General features: G+C 43.6%; 1 protein-coding gene across 4 annotated transcripts in view; it reads left to right on the top strand.

Moving 5' to 3' along the window:
- The window catches only part of PTPRM (protein tyrosine phosphatase receptor type M), a 637,795-nt gene that overhangs the window by 580,261 nt on the left and 41,360 nt on the right, over nt 1-16,174 (top strand). For all 4 annotated transcript variants that reach the window (XM_065932554.1, XM_065932556.1, XM_065932555.1 and 1 more), the window contains one exon: nt 13,178-13,275. In XM_065932554.1, coding sequence (XP_065788626.1) covers nt 13,178-13,275 — 98 coding nt within the window. The remainder of the gene's footprint in view (nt 1-13,177; nt 13,276-16,174) is intronic.

Genomic DNA, 16,174 nt, shown 5'->3' on the forward strand with positions numbered 1-16,174 from the left:
CTGTATCCTTCAGTTTCCATGTCAAGAACAATAGCAGCTTTTGCATTCTCGTTCACAGCGGTAGGGCTTCCCAGGTTGGCACAGTGGTAAGGAATCCACCTGCCAATACAAGAGATGCAGAAAGATACAGATTCTATCCCTGGGTCTAGAAGATCCCCTGGAGTAGGAAATGGTAACCCACTCCAGTATTCTTGCCTGGAAAAATCCCATGGACAGAGGAGCCTGGCAGGCTACACTCCATGGGGTCACAAAGACTCAGACACGACTGAGCGCACACCCAGACTTGCATTCCTGTTCACAGCAGTACCACTGCAAGATGGAAGTGTTTGTGTAACTGCTGGGAATGTGTGATTCTAGAGGAGGGCTGGGTTTAGTCCAAAAGGAACAAAATCTAGTTTCAGTTTAAAGTGAAACCTGTGGCAAAACAATAGTTAACAATGACCCTTGAAAGATGGAGCTTCCCAGGTGGCTCAGTGGTAAAGAACCCACCTGCCAATGCAGGAGACATGGGTTCAGCTCCTGGATTGGGAAGATCCTCTGGAGAAGGGAACGGTTACCCACTCCAGTATTCTTACCTGGGAAACCCCATGGACAGAGGAGTCTGGCTGGCTATAGTCCATGGGATTGCAAAGAGTCAGACAGGACTAAGCGACTAACACTTCCACTTCACTTTCACTTCAACAGTTCACTTACGCAAACGGGGTTTCAGAAATGCCTTGGAACATTCTAGTCCTGCCAGGAGTCACCCTGTTGCTGGTTTTTGTTTGCAAATAGTCCTTTGTTTATGCAACATGGTCACAATCCAATCTTTGAATTCTATGGATTTCATTTGGCCCTAAGATTCCTTCATATACAAACATGTTTTATGTCAGTAACCAGGGCATGGCTTTTACCCCTCCCAGAGGTGGTGGAGCAGAATGGTTAGTTAGAGAGTAAGACACTGTCGTTATACTGTTGGAGCTCAGACACCAGCTCTGCCAGCAGCCTCTCAACAGGTATTAGCTGAAACTCTTGTCATCATTCCATTGATTCCAAAGACACAGCTCTCAAAGCACATAGGCAGCCAGACTTTAACCCAAGTGTAGCGTATGCTCACGTCGTCTTCATAAAAGCTAATACATCCTACACCTGTTCGTGCTTCTTCCAGGATGTACCAAAGGGAACCACTTAACATTTTCACCAGCATCCCACATTCCCCTCCAGAGTACAAAAACGATCGTCACTGTTATTGACTTTTAAACAGATGTGGGTTGCAAAGACAATAAGCTGTCATCCACTCTAGTAAGCACATTTTCCTTTCGTTTTTGAAGTCTTGCAGACATTGACCATTTCTGATTGCAACAGAGGACACCAGTGTGGGGTCCTGCAGGCCTCTCTGAAGCATCCTTAGGGTCAGGTTACATGTACGTGAAAACAGCTTAATTTCAAACTGAACAAGTCCCTTAATTTCAAACTGAACAAGTCCAATAGACTTCATCCAAACCAATTTCTGATCCAAGAGTCACACAGGATGCTTTAGAGAGCAGCTTTGGAAGCCAAGAAACAACTAGAGAAGAAAATGGAGCTGAGCAGTGATCTGGGACAGAGAACGGATGATGGAGAAGCAGAGCGGTAGTTAGAGGAAGACGTAGGGAAGACCTGTGCTCTCGGCCTGTTTCTGCAGCCTGTGTTGGGTGGAGCCAGCAAGGCAGACTTCAACTTCTGCTTGGCTGACCAGATGCCTCAAAGTGGCCAATCTGCACCAGGAAGCAGGGAGACAGAGTAGGGCTGGAGGAAGAGGAATTCTTGCTCCAGGCCACTGGAATCAGCTTCACATAGTGGAGGCCCAGGAAGTATGGGGGTTAGCTTAAGAGAAAGACCATGGAGTCCGTCATTGATGTGTGTGCAATGATTTTAAAAATTAGTGTTCTTTTTAAAGTGGAATAACATTATCATGGTTAATAGGTTCTTTAAAATAAAAAACCCAGTGAAATATTTACATGCAAATAATAAAATGCAGACATTATGCTAGAAAGTAATTGTGGCTTTGAGTCCTTGCAGGTGACCCCATCCTGACCCCACACCCCAAGCCCCCCTGTTCCCACAGAGAAAGTGAAAGGGATAGTAACAATTTTTTCAATAATTTATTAGCAAGTTTCCAAGTTTTCTAGCAACACAGTGACCAATTTTATTCTGCTTTTCTTTTCTAACAGAGATTTTGTTGTAAGTTTTCTTAACATTGAGAACATTGGTACCACATTGAAGAATCTCTTAGTTTTGAGTATGTCAGTGTTTTATAATTAAAAATATATTTGTTGGTTTTAACAAAACCCTGCTAGCAATTTAAATCATCACATGGCAGATGTGCTATGGGAGCACCAGTGTTATTTCTAATATGACTTTTTATTTTTTAGCCTTTATTCAGGATTTTATTAACACTTGAGTGTATCTGAATGGTTAGGACTATTCGCATATCAGAAATAATTTATTTTAAGGGTGGCCTTGTAGATTTTTTCCTTTGAAATGCCTCATACAAATTAATTTTAACACATGTTGCTTTTTTAAGAAAACTTCTAAAAATATCATTTCAAACTTTTGTCTCAAAGCCACCATTTTCATTTATTTTTGTTTCAAGGTCTTAAAGTAGTGGGTAAGAGAAAGGAAGAGGGTATTCAGAATACTTGACTCATTTTAGGTTTACTTTTTTTAGAAATATGCTTCTTTATCTGTTTTTGCTGTTGACTTGAGACATAGTTAAAAGCGGTGTGGAAATGCCTGAACTTTGTCCTTATAAAGATAAATTAAGGAAAACCACAATAAAAGTTATGAAAGCTATTAGAAAATTACAACAGAAAAGAAATTATAATAATGACTAATCAAGGTAGGATGAACTCACATTGGAACTAAGATACTAGACAACACAAAGATGAAAAATGGTAAGGTGACAATTAGAATTAAATATGAAGTTCCTGGCATCTCTTTGGAATATAGTAGGTATTATTTAACATATCTTTATTCATGCTAGTGTGCTAGTGTTAGTTGCTCAGTTGTGTCCGACTCTGCGACCCCGTGGACTGTAGCCTACCAGACTCCTCTGCCCTTGGAATTCTCCAGGCAAGAATACTGAAATGGGTAGCCATTCCCGTCTTCAGGGGATCTTCCAGACCCAGGAATCGAACCCAGGTCTCCTGCATTGCAGGCAGATTCTTTACCTTCTGAGCCATCAGAGAAGCACCATATTAAATAATGCCTACTATATTATTCTCTATTGTTCTTAAATATTTCATAATTACTTCTAGCAGAATAAGTGAATAAGATGAGGGTCAGAGTATTAACCAGAAAAGAGCCAGAGATTGAAGGGTTATGACTGACACTACAAAGATTTCCAGGCTCTTTTCGGTTTTATATGTAGCCTGTCCATTAGTGTTTGGTTTATACCAATTTTCTCATAAGTAAGTCTGACATGACCTTTCGGGGTCCAACCAGGATTTCATATATTCTCGTGCTGCACCTGAAAACCACATCACATGACTAGTTATCTAGAGAAAGTCACGGGTATTTGCACAGCTCATATTGGCACACTTTCTTGTTTCAGTCTGAAAGAATTTTAGGGCATGGTGTGAGTGCTGTGTGCCATCCATGAGAATGATATGTCCCAGAGGAATGGACGCAGCACACACGGTGGATGCCGAGTTTTCTCAGATGCAAGAGGAGCACATGCATCTTATGAGCCAATTCGGGAGAAATAGGGTGATCAGCAAATTCCTGCTCACCAATCAGCTATACTTCAATTTTAAAAAGAAAAGAAAGGAAAACAAGTAGAAAATTTAAAAAAAAGAAAGACTTGGGCTGTGTAAAAAGGGATTTGTTATTGTGTGAGAGCCACGGAAATGGAAATATAGTAACAGAAAAGAAAGGAAGAAAGGAAAAAAGGGAAGAAGGAAAAGAAAGAAAAAAAGCACTATTTGACATCATTAATTTAGTCATCACGTTTGACACTGCTTCTTAGCAAGGCATATTTCATAATAGCACCAATGCCAAATTTCTCTTCTTTTTACTACATTCAAATTGAAACTCCACTGGACTGGTGACTAAATAAAATTTCTAGTAGACTGGTGAACATCCTATAGTTCTGGACATGAAGGGTGTTTCACATAAGAGTTGCCCTTAGAAAATGCTGCCAGTTGTATTTTTGAATTTAGATTACATAAAGTAATATCATGTTTTCCCTATCATAGAATAATTCTCAGTGTTTGCTTCTAAATCTTTGGTTGATTTTTATTGTTCCTTTTAAATGATAATTGGGGGACAGGGATGCTCTTAACAATTCAGGAAAATAAACAGATTGAATCCCATGCAACCAGCCATCTCAGCTTTGCTTTTCTTTTTCTGCAGCTGAAACCCAAAAATTAATCATAAAAATTCCATGATTTTCCCTTATGTAGCTTCAGGGGAGAGCCAATGCACCTATCAAATAAGTGTTGTTAAGGTTTATTAATTATTAATGCGAAAGTCGACTGTTTTCTGTGTTGCCCTTATGCCTTTTGCGACATAACCAGATTCAGTCCATAAAGCATTGTGGCATATTTTAACTTTTACATTTAACTACTGCAAAAATGAAAGGCTATTAAATGTAAAATTATAGACGTAAGTGTTATGGAAGCATCATATTGAAAAAGCATGTAACGTTTTGTAATAAAAACTTACTCAGAAGCCACTGAAGGGACGTCTAATGCTCCAAATGTTGAGTAACTGACTTCGTAATATTTTATCTAGATTATCTCCAGCAGCAGTGAAAATAATAATGGATCAGAAATTTAGGGTCAGTTTTATTTATGAGTAAGAGCTTGAAAATGAATGCGTAAATCCTAGGCCCCTGTTTTCCATGTCAGTATCCCACCATCAAGGGTCTTCTCCTCCGATGGAGTGAGCCAGAAGCCCCAGAGCCTGACGTGGGCCACGCCTGGCCAGCGCCTAGAGCCCTCGGCCTCTTTGCTGACACCACAACAGTCTTGTGCTAGACTCCTGCTAGGTTTTATCCAGAACTCCCATCTAAGGGCAGCCCCTGTCATCCTCAGTCTGACTCAGAGGTCAGCTCGTCCATGACCCACCGGTTCCTGAGCCCGCCCAGCTCAGGCCTGAGCCCCTGTTCCGCACCTGGAGCCTGGCATGTGGCACTCGGGAGGCCAGAGGGGACCTGACCACCTGCCCAGCCCCTGACCTTCTTGTCCCGGAATCACCGCCGGGAGCCACATGCTGTGAGCCCTGGGGTTCCAGACATCGCTGCCCCGATGTCTCTTTACTGCTGTTTACTATTCATAGTCAGTGTTGTCCTGTTTCTTGGGAGCTTTTGTTCAGCAGGCTAGATCCGTCCTATCTGGACACTGTCATCCATCTGCACCTTCGGGGAGCTCAGAGGCTCCCCTGGACTTGGCCTTGGGATACTTGGCTCAGCTTTCCAGCCCACTGGGTCCCCTCCTCTGGGCCCTCTTCCTTCCCCCCTTTCCTTCTTCCCTTCCTCCCTCTTTCTTCCTTGTGGCTGTGGACACCTCATCACACGTCAGCCTGAGACAATCAGACACTTCCTCCGCTGCGTTCTTCCTAGAAGGCAGGCTTTCCATCTAAAAGATTTCTTCCTAGTTGTGTTTTTCTACTACTCATGAAATCTGAACCCAAAATTTTTGTAAAATGTTTGCATTCTCTCTGAAGATGGGTCCATGTGTGTCCCCTCCCCATCAGGTGGCAATGAGTCACCCGTACTGGACGTTCCACCCAAGGACCTGCCCCGCGTATTCCTCCCGGCAAAGTCACATCCACTCTACAGTTCAGCACTGCAGGAAAAACAATATTGCAGGAAGAAATACAACTTCCTCCTGACTTTGACTACTGTAGACATAGGCTTCCAGGTGGCGCTAGTGATAAAGATGGTGCTAGTGGGAGAAGGCAATGGCACCCCACTCCAGTACTCTTGCCTGGAAAATCCCATGGACGGAAAAGCCTGGTAGGCTGCAGTCCATGGGATCAAGAAGAATCGGACACAACTGAGCGACTTCACTTTTCACTTTCATGCACTGGAGATGGAAATGGCAACCCACTCCAGTATTCTTGCCTAGAGAATCTCACGGACAGAGGAGCCTGTTGGGCTACAGTCCATAGGGTCACAAAGAGTTGGACATGACTAAAGCAAGTTAGCATGCATGCACGCCGGCATAAATACATCGCAGGCTGACAGTGGTCTTCAAATGGTTTTGCTTATGAATCCCCAAAAGAAGTTTGAAAAAATTATGTACCCACTTTGAACATTTTAAGTTGCTATCTAAAATTTTCATCATAAGTTTATATAAGTTTACTTGTTAATAGGAGATAGACAATATTAAATTATTTTCTAAGGTAAAATGAGAATGGATGAAATGAGAGTAAATATTTTATGATATTATGATAAATAGACTTTAATCACCTTATAGATTAAAGCATGCCAAATCTGAAAGAAAACACATGAAACTTTCATCCATGGGTTGTATCCAGGAAAACTTCAGTGGTCCCACAGAACAGCCCAGCTGCAGTTAAAAGAATAAATGTTCCCAGGCTCTGCCACTTTGGATGTTGTGAATTCAGAGCATCTCAGCATGAACCAAAATACCCCATTTTTAACACCAAATTTTGTCCTTCACAGAGATGTTTCATAAGGGAAGGCGGGAAGCATTGTGGGTTTCTGCAGTCAGTGTTTCAGTCCATCCCTCAGTTCACACTTGCAGGTGTCTTCACCTGGGCAGTGCCCCATAGTAATAGTTGAGATGAGTGAGGGTTTTGTCATGTTCGCGAAAGACCCCTGTTCCTAGACTTCTTCTCGTAGAGATCAGTATAGGCAGTGAGTGTATGGAAATTATTAATGCTAGTTTGGAAACTATCCACATCCCCCCTGGAAAATATCCGTGTGTCTGCAGAGGTGTGTACGTCTCCATTGAAAGTTAGAAGTCCGGGGTTGCTGACCTCACCACACTTTATGTGCACACGTGGCGTGTCCTTGCCTTATCTGCACCTGGCATAGCCTCAAGCTTCTGTGGAGCAGGGGCTGTGTTTCCATCATTGACTGTGGCATCCCCACCATCCCAGGATCCTGGCACACAGCAGGCTCACCTGTGGATACAGGTCATACACTCAGATCTCCCCCAGGAGCTGGGAAGGGGGTGAATGAGTGAAGCAAGTTCAGAGGGGTCCTGGTGGGGGATCCTGCAGGGGGTCCTGGGGACATGGCACCTGCAACAGCCAAAACCAAGAGTGGAGACCTGGTTCAGGCACAGAACTGGGGGGCCAGGTCTGCCTTGTTCAGGAATCTGGGATTTACTCAGTGGAAACCCCTTGGAGGATTTTTAAGCAGGAAAATGACGCTTTGCAGAGGTGAGCTGTGGCTGAGATGGAAAGAACAGAGTGAGGGGGGCCGAGTGTGAGGCTGGGCTGGTCATTCGGGGGCACGTGGCTTGGGCTGGGGTGGTGGAGGATGGAGGGAGTAAACCTGGACGTGCTGGGTTCTAGAAACACTTGGATATAGGGGAGGTTGGTGCTGCTGAGGAGGGCACTGCTCAGGAACCTGAACTTGGGAGGGGCTGTGCTCATGAACTTGGACTTTATTGTGTAGCAATAGGATCATGGGACTCTTAAAAGAATGCATAAAAAATTGTTTAAAGGTGGTTGACGTGGGTTCCTTCTCTTTTATTCTTGCCGGGATCGTGATGACTTTTACACGCACACCTGTCACGTCCGTGGATGCTCACCTGGCAATGTGACTGGTGGGGCCAGACCTCAGACTCGGTCCCATGGACACCTCTACGGACTTCTCTCTGCCTGAGTGTCCTTCCCGTAAAGTGGGGGAATGTGAAGTGAAGTCGCTCAATCGTGTCCAGCTCTTTGCGACCCTATGGACTATACAGTCCGTGGAATTTTCCAGGCCAGAATACTGGAATGGGTAGCCATTCCCTTCTCCAGGGGATCTTCCCAACCCAGGGATTGAACCCTGGTCTCCCTCATTGCAGGCAGGTTTTTTACCAGCTGAGCCACCCAAGTAGGGGAATAGTAGTGCCTATTAAGTAGGGCTGTGATTTTTAAATTAATGACACAATATATCTTGTAAGACACTCAAAGGAGACCTGGAAAAAAGGAAGAGCTCAAAAGAAGTTAGGTTTTATCCCGTTTACAGTGGAATACTGGGGCATATCTGCATGCTTTCTTCCCTTCCAAAAACTCTCGTGCGTCACTGTGAACTCCAAGGACCTTGACTTCCTGTGGCTCTAATTAATGCAGAAAACATACTGCATAGAAATGAGAATGTGAAAGGGAGAGGGCAGAGTCATCTATCAAGGTCTTGAAATTGTAGTTTTTAATATCTCTCACTGCCCATGAGCCAGAGAACTAGTCTCACACAATAGAGCCATTCTTGGATGTCTTTCAGTCACAGCTATTTATTGTTTTTATTCTGCTCTCGTTCTTTCTGCACCTTCTTGTTGCTGCTCCCCTGGGGGATGGGTGGTATAAGAACTACCCATCCGCATGTCTCCTTCTCAGCCAAGAGAGGTCTGTGTGTACCGATGGTCATCAGAGAAACGGAATGTAGTGCCGGCCTGATGCTATTGAAGTTTCGAGGCCTTACTTTCAAACGCTTTGGTCCCCATAGGACAGCTGCTGAGAATAACCTTCCCGCCTATTGTGCCAACGTCTGTAAAGGCATAGCCACACCGATCACGGGCCACTACCCAGCCAGCAACTGCAGAAACCTGATACCTTCCGGGGATGTCATCCCAGCTGTTGATGCCGGAGGGACAGGGTTTACAGCATCCTTTGCCTGCTGTTTTGGATTCCTTGTCGTAGGAGTTTAGCTGTTTGTCCACCCCGAGAGCAGTCACCAATGACCCCTCCATGGATCCCGCTCTTTGTTTTAAAGATACCCCGAAAGTAGTTAAGTAAACATGATAAAAAACCTGTGTCACCCTGACTACCGCTCTGCCCCTCAGTGAAATGGTACAGCAATGTTCCCAGATGATATCTTATGAGTGAAAGTGAAAGCGTTAGTCGCTCAGTCATGTCCGACTCTTTGCAACCCCATGGATCGTAGCCTTCCAGGCTCCCCCGTTCATAGAATTCTCCAGGCAAGAATACTGGAGTAGGTTGCCATTCCCTTCTCCAGGGAATCTTCCCGACCCAGGGATCAAACCCAGGTCTTCTGCATTGCAGGTGAATTCTTTACTATCTGAGCCACCAGAGAAGCCCCCTCTTATGAGTCAAGTTCCTTCTAAATCAGAAAGAATTGGGACTTCTTGATTCAAAGAGCTTATATTGCAAGTTAGACTATTCAGTAGATTCAAAAGCCACAGATCTTGGGTGTTTCATCTCTGAACAAGACCACCTGATAGGCTGGTGTTAGGTCAGAGGCGTAGCCAAATGCCTGGATGCTGAATCTCTGTGGTTCTTCGCCACAAGACCAACCCCCTCCCAGGCCAATAAACCTAGAGACTCTTGGATTAGGTTATCAGCATTTTGCAAAGCTGCACAGTGATTATAATATGCAGCCTGAGTTGAGAACTGTTGGTGGAAGCCAGAATTGCACTCTGGCTCCCAATGATGGATTGGGTTGAGATTGGAGCGAAAGCGTTGGGAGCAGGGGGACTCCAAGGAGCGACCTGCTCAGTAGTTGGAACCAGTTTCTGCAGCACTGCCAGGCAGCATTCTGGAGACCAGGGGACCCTCACACTCACTCTGAAGAAGCCCTTGCAAAAGATGCTGCCCTTTATAATAAATAAGGAAGAAGTAGAGGCAAATGTTCTTTCAAGCTTCTACAGGTAATCTCCAAGACATGTCAAGAAAGAGACTCCTACAAGTATTATCTTTTAATAGTACTTAATATTTATATGAGGCTTCCCTGGTGGTTCAGATGGTAAAGAATCCACCTGCAATGCAAGAGACCCAGGTTGGATTTCTGGGTGAGGAAGATTCGCTGGAGAACGGAATGGCTACCCACGCCAGTATTCTTGCCTGGAGAATTCTGTGAACAGAGGAACCTGGCAGGTTACAGTCCATGGGGTGGCAAAGAGTACACACTCTTAATATAGCACTTTAATAGTAAATAATATGGTTTATAGCAATGCATACAGAAGTACTCATTCATTCATTAATTTATGAGCCCATTCTCTGCACTGGGTACTCCATGGACCCTAAGGAAAGAGCAATAAACGTGACAGCCACAGTCCCTCCTCCCAGAAGAACTTGAGATAAATCATCACAGGGGCTCTAGAGTCAGGAAAGGGCCAGTGAGTTGCACCTGGGAGCTTGCCCAGCCTTGAATGTCTCTGCTGGGCACTGAGGGGAGAGGAAGATTTCTTTCTGAAAGCACGTGCATCTGCAATGCTGGGGCACCAGTAGCCATTGTCATCAGAACTGGTTCTGGAAGTTTCAGAGCAGGTGGCACAGGCCTGTGTGTCTGGTGGGTGTTACCCCTTTGTTTCAGGGTTGCACTGGAGAGACTGTGTGTCTGCACAGAGATGGACTCGGGTTATTTTTTCCTTGTGAATAAGTAACAAGCCGTTAAGTACACAATGGAGACACCTCTCTTCCCGTGAGCTGGAAGCGTAGTGATTGATGAGATCTGATGTTTACTGGTGTCCCCGGTAACCTTGACTGAAGTCACTGAAATCTTCAGCCCGTCCATCAGGAGAATGGCACGCACGCGCCAAGGGACCGGGCAAGCCGTAGGCAAAGCTTCGTGGGGGGCAGCGCTCAAGGTCCCATGAAGGGACTCGGCGCAGAGGCTCAGGAGGTGGGGGGGGTCTCACGAGGAGGGGAAGAGTGTGGTCACAGCAGCAGGAGGAACAGTAGACATTTGTAGTCAGAGAAAAGGGAGGGAAGCTTGACAGTGAGGAAGAAGAAAAGGTACAGGAAGAGACTGATACTTGGTCAGGAGGAACGGGCAGTGCCTGAAGGGGCCAGGAGTGCCCTCTTTGCTCCGCCAGCAAGTGACCATCAATAAATAGCTTTAAATGCACCCTTTTTTGTTTCTTTGTTAACTTTTCTGTTGTTGTTTTTTGCATCTTCAGCTCTTTTACGGCCTTGGGCTTTAGAAGCTTTAATTTCCTTAATGTTCATTGTGTAAGGCAAACGAAGATTAGAAGTTCTTCTTCCTAACCTATGGCTTAACCTACTGATTTCTGCAAAATAATTTGTGGAGAAATATCTCTGTTTTTACTAACCAGATTCTACAGTCAATGATAATATCTCTTGGTGAGATTTTTTTTTTTTTAATCTTGACATAGAAAACTTCAAGTATGTACAAAATTCGACAGAACTGTACAATGAATCTTCATGTAGCCATCATCTGGCTTAAAAATTGATCAACTTACAGCCCAAATTGCTTTAAATATACCTCCAACTTATCCTCTCCATTCCTCATACTATTTTAATGTAAATGCACCTTGGGTTGTTGTTGTTTTGGGGGTTTTTCTTGCACCTGGTTTTTGTTCTGACACGTGACTGTGTATAAAATGCCTGAGTCAGCGCTCATTCCACAGATTCTCAAAATAAGCCTCAGCCGTGTTCCTGAAATCAGTATGTAGATAAAGAGAGATGCAGATACTAAGGTCGCAGTGTTATTTTCTGGCTTTTTTCTCTAATTATAACCATCCCAGTGGGTATGAGATGGTATCTTACTGTGGCTGTGATTTGCATTTTCCTAATGACTAATGATGATAGGCATTAGAGAAATGTCTGTTCAAGTGCGCTGCCCATTTTCATTGGTAAATTGGGTTGTTTGTCTTTTTTTATGACTAAGGAACTTGCCCCACATCACACACTCTGTTCAAAGCCAGAGGCAGGTCCCAAACTCACATATTCACACTCCAGACCCGGGAATCTACCACGTCCAGATCCAACAGCACAGCTGTCCAGCCCGTCCACTCTTGAAAGCGTTTTCCTCTCCTTTCCCCACATGTCTACTGGTCATATAAAGACTTGCGCTGTTAAAATGGAAGCCACAGCGTAAACGTCACTCTAGAAATACACACCCAATAAAACTGTCTAAATATGTTTTCAGCAAATAATTCTGAGAGCTTGCCACCAGCAGAACCTTAAGAAATTCCTGAAGAATGTATTTTGTGATTGTGAAAAATTAAAAGATGAGCTAGATAAAAGTTCTAAAATTGTTTGAAAGGGAGCAAAGAAGTTGACAAATGTGAAAATATAAACATTGTATTAAAATAGCATCCATGCTGGGCTTCAAAAAGTGATGAACACTATAGAAAAATTGCATGTAAATTAGAAGTGGTCAGAGATAAGTCCTTTGTGATTTTAGTAGAAAAGGTTAGTATACTAGTTAACCTTAGATTTTTAATTATGTATTACTGAAATAAATAGGAACCATGAAGATTTATCCAAAAAAGATTTATGCTATTACATGGAGACCCTCAAACATGTCTGAACATAGAGTTCGGGTCTTTTTTTAAAAATCTGCATTTAAAGAAAGTTTAAATTCCAGCTTTCTGTGCCTTTACAGTGTCTATAGCACTGGAATTTTGTAACACAGATTTTCCCTCTTTTTTTCCAGTCCATAAAAAGAGCTCCTTAATGCTCAGATCCCAGGAGCTGGGAAGGCAGATCATGGTCAGTGACAGGAAATACAAGTGCTCCAAACTCCAAACTCGCTGGAAGGTATTAGGTGAAAATTCTAGAAAGGATTAATTTGACAGCACAGATTAAGAAAAACACTAGAAACCAGAAAAGGCCATCTTTCCTATAGAGGCTCATTTCATTCTATAGGCTGCTTCCCTGGATCTTGTCAGTTGTTAGCAGGAAGAGTGATGGTACCCCCTTTTTTTAAAAAATCTCACTCTCGAGTATTATAGAAATAAATAGCTAAATGATGAAGAAATAGCTTTCTTTCACAGCAGTCATTTAAGAAGGGCAAAAGGGCTCAAATACAGATGCGTTGGATGACTTGAGAAAATTAAACCATGAGTGAAAAATTCAGTGTTTCTAAGGGTGCTACTATAGGAAGAGTGCCTCCCGCCACCACATCTACACTAGTATAGGGAGAGCTCCGTCCACCTGGAGGGACGAGGGGACTGCCTGCAGCTGTCCAGAGATTTCTTTGTGAGCCCCGGAAGTGCTGCAGGTGCAAGCTCCCAAAGACAACCCAAGTCTCTGCTGTGTCTTCCTGCAGGGCCGATGCAGGAGACGATCTCTGATTTCTGGAGGATGGTGTGGCACGAGAACACGGCGAGCATCGTCATGGTGACCAACCTGGTGGAAGTGGGGCGGGTAAGTGGCCTCTCCGCCTCCCAGTCGTCTGTTCCTTCCTCAGACACCTGTGTGAAGGAGGGCAGGAGCCAGCCCTGGATGCAGTGTGTGTCCTTCTGAAAATGCTAACCACTAGGCTCCTCCTCTGGCTTGCTGCCCTTGCTTATAAATTATCGGTAAACATAGCCTGAATTGCTTTCACTTGTTGCGATAGCAACAGACAGGAAAGGCACTCAGGATTTAAAAGCAGTTGTTACCCGGATATATTGAGCACACAACAACACAAAAACACAGTGAAGCACGCGTGCTGCCTGGGTGTCAGAGCACAAGGGGAGCCCCCAGGAGGCAGGCCTGCATTCCCCACCTGGGGGAAAATGCTCCCTGAGAACAGTCCACAGCCCTGGAATCAATCCGGGCTTAGAATTCCAGTATCTCCTCTCGCTTAGATCTCCCCCTTCCTCCCTCTCCTGACCGGTGAAGTGGGGACCACACGCTGCCCCAAGGTCTTAGGTTACTTCATCTGTATTAACTGTGGATGAGCTATTTTTATTTAACCAGGAAATTCTTCAGTAGTTAAGATCTCGGTCATAGGATGGATGCAACAGGATTATTCCCAAAGGGGAATTTGAAAGTGAGAAGACATGTAGGAGGCAGCTGCTCTGTTGAATAGTGAGGCTATTTCCATGGTTCTGCTGGAGGACCTGTCACTTCTTAGAGATGTTACCATTGTGAGATTTATGCTGTGCCTAGAGATTAGCCTCCAACTGAAATATTAGGGGCAGAAGGGATAGAGGGGTTGTTTCTTAAGATTCTCTGTCAGCCTTAAAGAAGAAATCCTGCCATTGACAACTCATTTGCATCTGAAGGATGTCAGGTCAGGTGAAGTAAGCCACCTAAACAGGGCAGGCTCTGGACAATTCCACCCATAGGAGCGAATGATGGAGAAGAGTCAAGTCACAGAAGTAGAAAGTACAGGAGTGGGCACCAGGACTTGGGGGAGGGGAAGCTGGGGTTGATGTTCAGTGGGTGTAAAGTCTCAGTTACACCAGAGGCACAAGTTCTAGAGATCTGCTGTGCAAAACTTGCTTGTAGTCAACAATACAGCGTCACCCACTTAATTTGTTAGGAGGGTAGACCTCCTGTCAAGTGCTCTTAATACACACACACACACATGCACAAAGCCCAAAGGCATGTAAGAAACCACGGGAGGTGGTGGAGATTGTCCCTGACCTTGGTTGTAGTGCTACTTCCAAGGGCATTCACTATGTCAGAAGCCGTCCAATTGTGCACCTGAAGTTCTCTGTATTGGGTTGGCCCAAAAGTTCACTCGAGCTTTTCCTTAATACCCTACGGAAACCCGAACAAACTTTTGGGCCAACTCAGTACATCAGTTACACTTCTTCAATAAAGCTGTTCTTACAAATAGATTTTCAGAAGGTCTCAGGAAGCACAAACCAGGAAGAAGAGAGACTTAAAAAGTGGGAGGCAGTTAAAATGCTAGCGAAGATGGCAAGCCACAGAACCTGAAAATCCTCCTCTCACAAACATCCTGAAATTGTAGATAAAATGTAAATGAGTTTTAATGTATTTAATATAAAATATAAATGTATATGTAAACATAAATGTTAAAAATGTTTAACTTAGCTCTTAAGAAAGTAAACCACCAGAGAACAGAGAAGCAGCAAGGACTGGAGACCAGAGAAAGGGAGGGGGCAGCAGCTCCCACTAGAGGCTGACATGATGGTGCCCGCGGGCCCTGACAAGTGGGGTAGGGCTTTAGTCTCACGAGCTTGGATCTTGAGTTCTAATGCCCACCAAGATCAGGAGGTAATGCCTTGGACACATACAGTGCTAAGAATCTGGACTGAGATGGCCATATGAAACCTAAACTCACAAAGGGTAGATGCTCTGATAAAGGGCCAAGGGGGAAATGAGGGAGGGGCAAAGGAGAGGGAAGCCAGCCAGGCACCAGAACAGGGAAATGACAGCGGCAGATGGGTCCTCACTTAGGCTCTGGTGAGAAAACGCTTCCACTAATTCATGCGTCAAAGCACAGCACCCTCATATCACTCAGAAAGTACTTAGAACTGTGAATCATGAAGCATCATGTAGTAAATGTGTAGGATGCCGAGCAAATGGTACCCAAAGTATATATATGTTTTTCAAGGTTGTTATTAGAAGATTAATTAAGCTTCTAATTCAAGAAGATAAATGAGGAACAGGGTAAACTAAAACAAGAAAACAGTAACAACAGACCAGAAAGTTATTAAATAAAAATCAAAGAAACAATAATAAAAATCACCATGATCAAAAAGGTTTTGTGGAAGAACTGGTGAAATTGACAACCATCTGGCAATCAGAAGAAAAGAAATCAGAAATAACAAATAGTGGGAATATGATACATTTTTAACATAACAGATAATATGAATAACAATAAATTTGAAAATTTAGATAAAATCAACAATTTTCTTAACAAATTTGATTTTCCAAAACTGACTCAAAAAGGAATAGAAATTCTGAAGAGACAAAAATTATTTAAAAAGTGAATTATAGTTTAAAAGTGACCCATGGAAAGTGTTACTCCCAATTGTTTTGTAGATATATTCTGCTAAATACTCAAGGAATGGGTAACTCAAATCTTATAAAAATTTATTCTGAAAAGAGAAAAAGAGAGACTATTTCCCCATTTTATTTTAAGAGGCTAATATAACCTTGATATCAAAACCAGACACGAACATACCAAAAGGGAAAATGATAGACACTGCAAATCAGGAAGAAATAAACACATCAACAGATCAAAAACTGAGAGCCCAGATGTTGATGAAGCATTTGTAGGAAAATGTGTAATTAGTGGGAAAAACATGAGCTTTTCCATCAATTGAACTGGCACGTTTGGTCATTCATGTGGACTAAAAGAAAA

The sequence above is a fragment of the Muntiacus reevesi genome, chromosome 4 (genome assembly GCF_963930625.1).
Source record: "Muntiacus reevesi chromosome 4, mMunRee1.1, whole genome shotgun sequence".
Lineage (NCBI taxonomy): Eukaryota > Metazoa > Chordata > Mammalia > Artiodactyla > Cervidae > Muntiacus > Muntiacus reevesi.